Source organism: Agelaius phoeniceus, chromosome 1 (assembly GCF_051311805.1).
Source record: "Agelaius phoeniceus isolate bAgePho1 chromosome 1, bAgePho1.hap1, whole genome shotgun sequence".
NCBI classification, from domain to species: domain Eukaryota; kingdom Metazoa; phylum Chordata; class Aves; order Passeriformes; family Icteridae; genus Agelaius; species Agelaius phoeniceus.
The window spans coordinates 103608790-103613007 of NC_135265.1; the positions used below are offsets into that span (position 1 = coordinate 103608790).

The window sequence follows — 4218 nt, forward strand, 5'->3', positions numbered from 1 at the left end:
CTTCACTAGAAGCAGGATCGGTCTTTCACAGCCTTTCATAATTTTGAACAAATTGAATTTTAGAAAATAATCAGTTCCTGAGATTTGATATAGGAAGCACATTGAAAACAGCTTTTAATACGCATAATTAGCACAAGAATTACAGTCTCATTCCTCTCTTACACTGCCATTACAAGCGTTTATCTCAACTGATTTCAACAGAGCTGCTTCTGTTTTATACTGGTGTGAAGGAACAAAAAGCCCCAAGTTGCAAAAATTGTTAACAGCTCTTTCATACTGCTTCTTTATTACCAGATAAAACTTTGATGAAGGACATTCACAGAAGATCAATATGAGAAACCACATAAGACCTGACTTCTATGCTACTGGCTGATACTGAAAATCCCAGAAATATTGTTTCAAACAAAAACTATTTGTTTCTGAAGCTCTTACTTAAGGTGACGACTGGGTTGATACTGCTTTTCCTGAAAGAAATATTTCACCTTGTGGAGATGTTCTGCCTCCTGAGTAAAGTTGCTCCATAGCTTGGATTGCAGGGATACAGGAAAGGAGAGCAGTTGTACATTTAGCAATGAGCAACTCCATCCTTTGTGGAAGAAGGGAAGAAGCCAGAGTCCTTTCTGTGCTTTGTGCAGATGCTGCTCCCAGCTGATGAGAAGCACTGCTGTCAGCATCCTAGGAGACTCCATGTGAAGGGCTGCTTGTCTCACCAGGGGAAGTAGGAGCTCTGGGGAAGTTTGGGATCTCCTTCCAAAGAGCTGGCAAATTGCCTCGTCACTGGCAATCTCTACCTGTAATTTACACATGCCAGAGCACAGCTGTGGGGTAAACAACAAGTGATATTGAACTGACCAGTAATATATTGTCTGTGAGCTAATATAGCTCAGGATATATTCACTGCCAAAAGCAAACATTTTCCTTGAAATTCACTTGGACAGCAGTGTTTGTTTATGTTGTGGTTTACCTGTGTATGAAGAAGTGAGCCAGGAGTAGAAATGCAATTGCAATCACAGAGAGAAAGTCTAACTTATATTAATATTTCTTCAGCCTAATAGCTGTCAAATACACATTTCTGCATGTTTGCAGTCTGCTTTAATTTCTTTCTGTCAGATGAAGAGCAAATATTTTATCATGACTGTGCTGTATTTTTGTTTCTATAAAAACCCCCAAGTACCACAACAGTGAAGGTTACAGAGGTGGCTATTTTTAGAAAGTTTGCTCTTGCCACTTAATCAAGACCATCACACTTTACTTGCTTTCCTCCAACTGTTACTAAAGCCATCCATAGCCTTCAAAATCCAAGCATTATGAAGTGGAAATGCCTGTGCAGGAAAGCTCTCCGACGCGACTGAGTGTCGATGACAGGCTTAATCCCGAGCTCAGAGGAAGCTCAGTTGTGCTCCTTTTTGTCCCTGAGGTAGTTGAAGAGGACGTCCAGCCCCCCCTCGACGACCTCGGGCAGGGGCCGGGCCAGGGGGTTGTGGGCGATGTGGAGCCCTTTGTCCATGGGGTTCCAGGCAATGCGGCGCAGCCGGCGCAGCAGGTACAGGTCGTCTGGGAGCGTCTGGATGGCGTTGTAGTCGGCGTTCAGTAACTCCAGAGTGCTGATGTAGCACAGGGACCGTGGCAGGCTGCGTATGTTGTTGTTTTCCACGATAAAGATTTGCAGGTTGACCAGATACTGGATGCTCTCTGCGATGTTTTCCAGCTTGTTGGACCCTAGGTGCAAGAAGTCTAAGCTTCTCAGGGCAAAAATGCAGAGGGGAATTTGCACAAAGCGGTTGTTACTGAGGTTCAGTTTCCTCAAATTTGTCAGGTCAGTGAAGCTCAAAGGCAGTTGTGAGATGCAGTTGTGTGAGAGGCTCAGAACCTCCAGCTTCCTGCACAAGCTGAGCTCTGCTGGCACTTCTTTCAGGCAATTCATATTGACGAACAAGACCTTCAGGTTCCTCAGCAGCCCGATCTCCTTAGGTAGGCACTTGAGGCAGTTGCCACCCAAGTTCAGCACTACCAGCCTGTCCAGCTTCCCCAGGGAAGGAGGAATCACCACCAGCTGGTTGCGTGAGAGGTTCAGCTTCTGCACCTCATGCAGTCCCCACAAGAAGTCAGGCGTAGTGGTCATCCCTTTCATGATGAGGCTCAAGCTGACATAACGCAATCCCCGCTTCAGCAGTGACTTGGGCTCTCTCCCTGCCAGAAGGGCGTCTTCCCATGCAGGCAGCTTCGGGCCTTTCCTAAGGAAAACCATGTTCCTTCGCTCTTCGTTCTTCGAGTGCTCACTTCCCATAACACTCTGGTTCACTCCTGAGAGAACTGAGGTTTTATTCCCTTGCAATATGCAAATGCCAACAGAGGATGACAGCCTGCAGGAGGTGGGAAAGTCAAAGCAAGGAGACAGGGAGGAGCCTGTGAAGTGCATCTCAGTCCACCGGAACAGTTTCCATAGCTGCTGAGGGAAAGTTACACTTTTGGGGGCTTATGCTGATCTTGGTGCACAGTCTGTAATGAAACACTTGCTCCTGACTTGTGAGCAAACCTGTTTAATTCAAACTGAATGCCACAAGACAGCTGTCACTGTCATTTGGCCTGGGCTTTATTGGACAGACATGTATCTTCACTGGAAAAAGGTCACAAGGATACTGTATATAACTTCACCATGTCAGCTTTCTTGGCTATCTGGTACATACCATGACTGCAGGACAATTAGCAAGAGAGATTTCAAAAAAAACCAAACAGGCAAGCTAAAGAAGGAAACAAGCAAAGAAGCCATCGTATCAGCTCAGATTTAAAGGATGTTTTCATAATCATTTTTATTTTGGTTCCTGATTTCTCTGAAGTAGTTACCAGTCTACCAGAATATTTTGCATGCTGCAAAAACACTGATAAGCCTTTTTATGTCAGTCCTTGTTTTCTGCTAAGTTAAACAAAAATAGTATTCACAAAAGGTTTTACTTTTATATGTCCTTTGCGGTGAGGATTGGCCTCTTTCTTTCCAGAAGGGGTGCCAAATTCACTGCAGCAGTGACATTTTGCCCAGTAGTATCTGTGCCCACTTGGATGATTTCTTGCTACCCACAGCACCAAGTGTGAGCAGTCATACCACACAGTTCTAACCAAATTACTCTGCCCTAAGTATCCTACTTTCACATCTATGAATCAGATTTTTGGGGTGTGATTCTTTTGTACTCTAGAAAATGGAGCCTCTTGATATCCCTTTCCTTGTGAACTTCCAGGTCTTTGTGGGCTATTCTGGGGTACAGGGGGACTAGCAGTCAAATAGCTTGAACTATAAATGACATTTAGATCCAATATAGAGGGGCTGGTGGAAGAGGAAAGGAGCAGTGAGGTATAATAATACCCAACAACAGCTGAAGTGAGCTCTGCTGGTGAAAGGAAATTGTATTGCTACAGGAATACGTATGCACTATATTTAAACTCAAAGGGACCATAAAAAAGATCTACAAAAACTTCAGGTATCATCCAAACTAGGAGAAAATTGCAACAAATAGTGCAAGGCTTTCAGGGCTTTTCCTCTCCATTGAATCCAAGGTGATGAAGATGTGTTGCTGCCTTCTGAGAGATTTGGTGATGAATGTACCCTCTCTTACCATCTCATTTCAGAGATCCTCACCTTAAAACCTTGTGTTAGCGCCGCTGCTAAGAGATTATGCAGAAAACTGCAGCTGGAAGTCGAGGCACTCCAGCAATCACTTTGGAGTCAATCCCCACAGCCTTTTCTTACTGCCAAGCACCACACAGTCTCCTTTGAGCTCTGGGTCCCTCACAGAGCTGCATCTGCTTGGGAAGAGAGGGGGCATTCCTGCAGCTCTGTCTGAAGAGTGGGTTCTGCACCAGTCAGGACCACAGCAGGCAGTGTGAGATGGTGGGAGCTGAGTGAGCCACGCAATTAAAACCTGTGTTTGAACAGGGCTGAGTGGCATAAAACCAGCTGGTGCTGAGGCTGAAATATTGCATTCTCTGGAGTGCCTGGGTGAGCCTGAAAAAGGCTGAGGCCAGTTGTATCTGGTTAGAGTGAGCTGGCAGCCTGTGAGTCACAGATCCCTCCCTCACAAGCACTTTTTGCCAGTATTTGTCAGTTTACATACAAATGTTTCACTAATTGCCATTGCAGCCGTTCTGACTCAGTGTTCTTGTTAACCATCATCCCACATGCTGCACAGAGTGCCAGAGATAACCCTGATGCTGCAGGCAGAGGAG

General features: G+C 45.3%; 1 protein-coding gene across 1 annotated transcript; it reads right to left on the bottom strand.

Annotated features, from left to right (window-relative positions):
• Nucleotides 1–1390: 1390 nt before the first annotated feature.
• Nucleotides 1391–2419, bottom strand: LRRC30 (leucine rich repeat containing 30). Its single transcript, XM_054648390.2, has one exon. The coding sequence runs from the start codon at nucleotides 2417–2419 to the stop codon at nucleotides 1391–1393; it is 1029 nt and encodes a 342-aa protein (XP_054504365.2).
• Between the last annotated feature and the right edge of the window lie 1799 nt (nucleotides 2420–4218).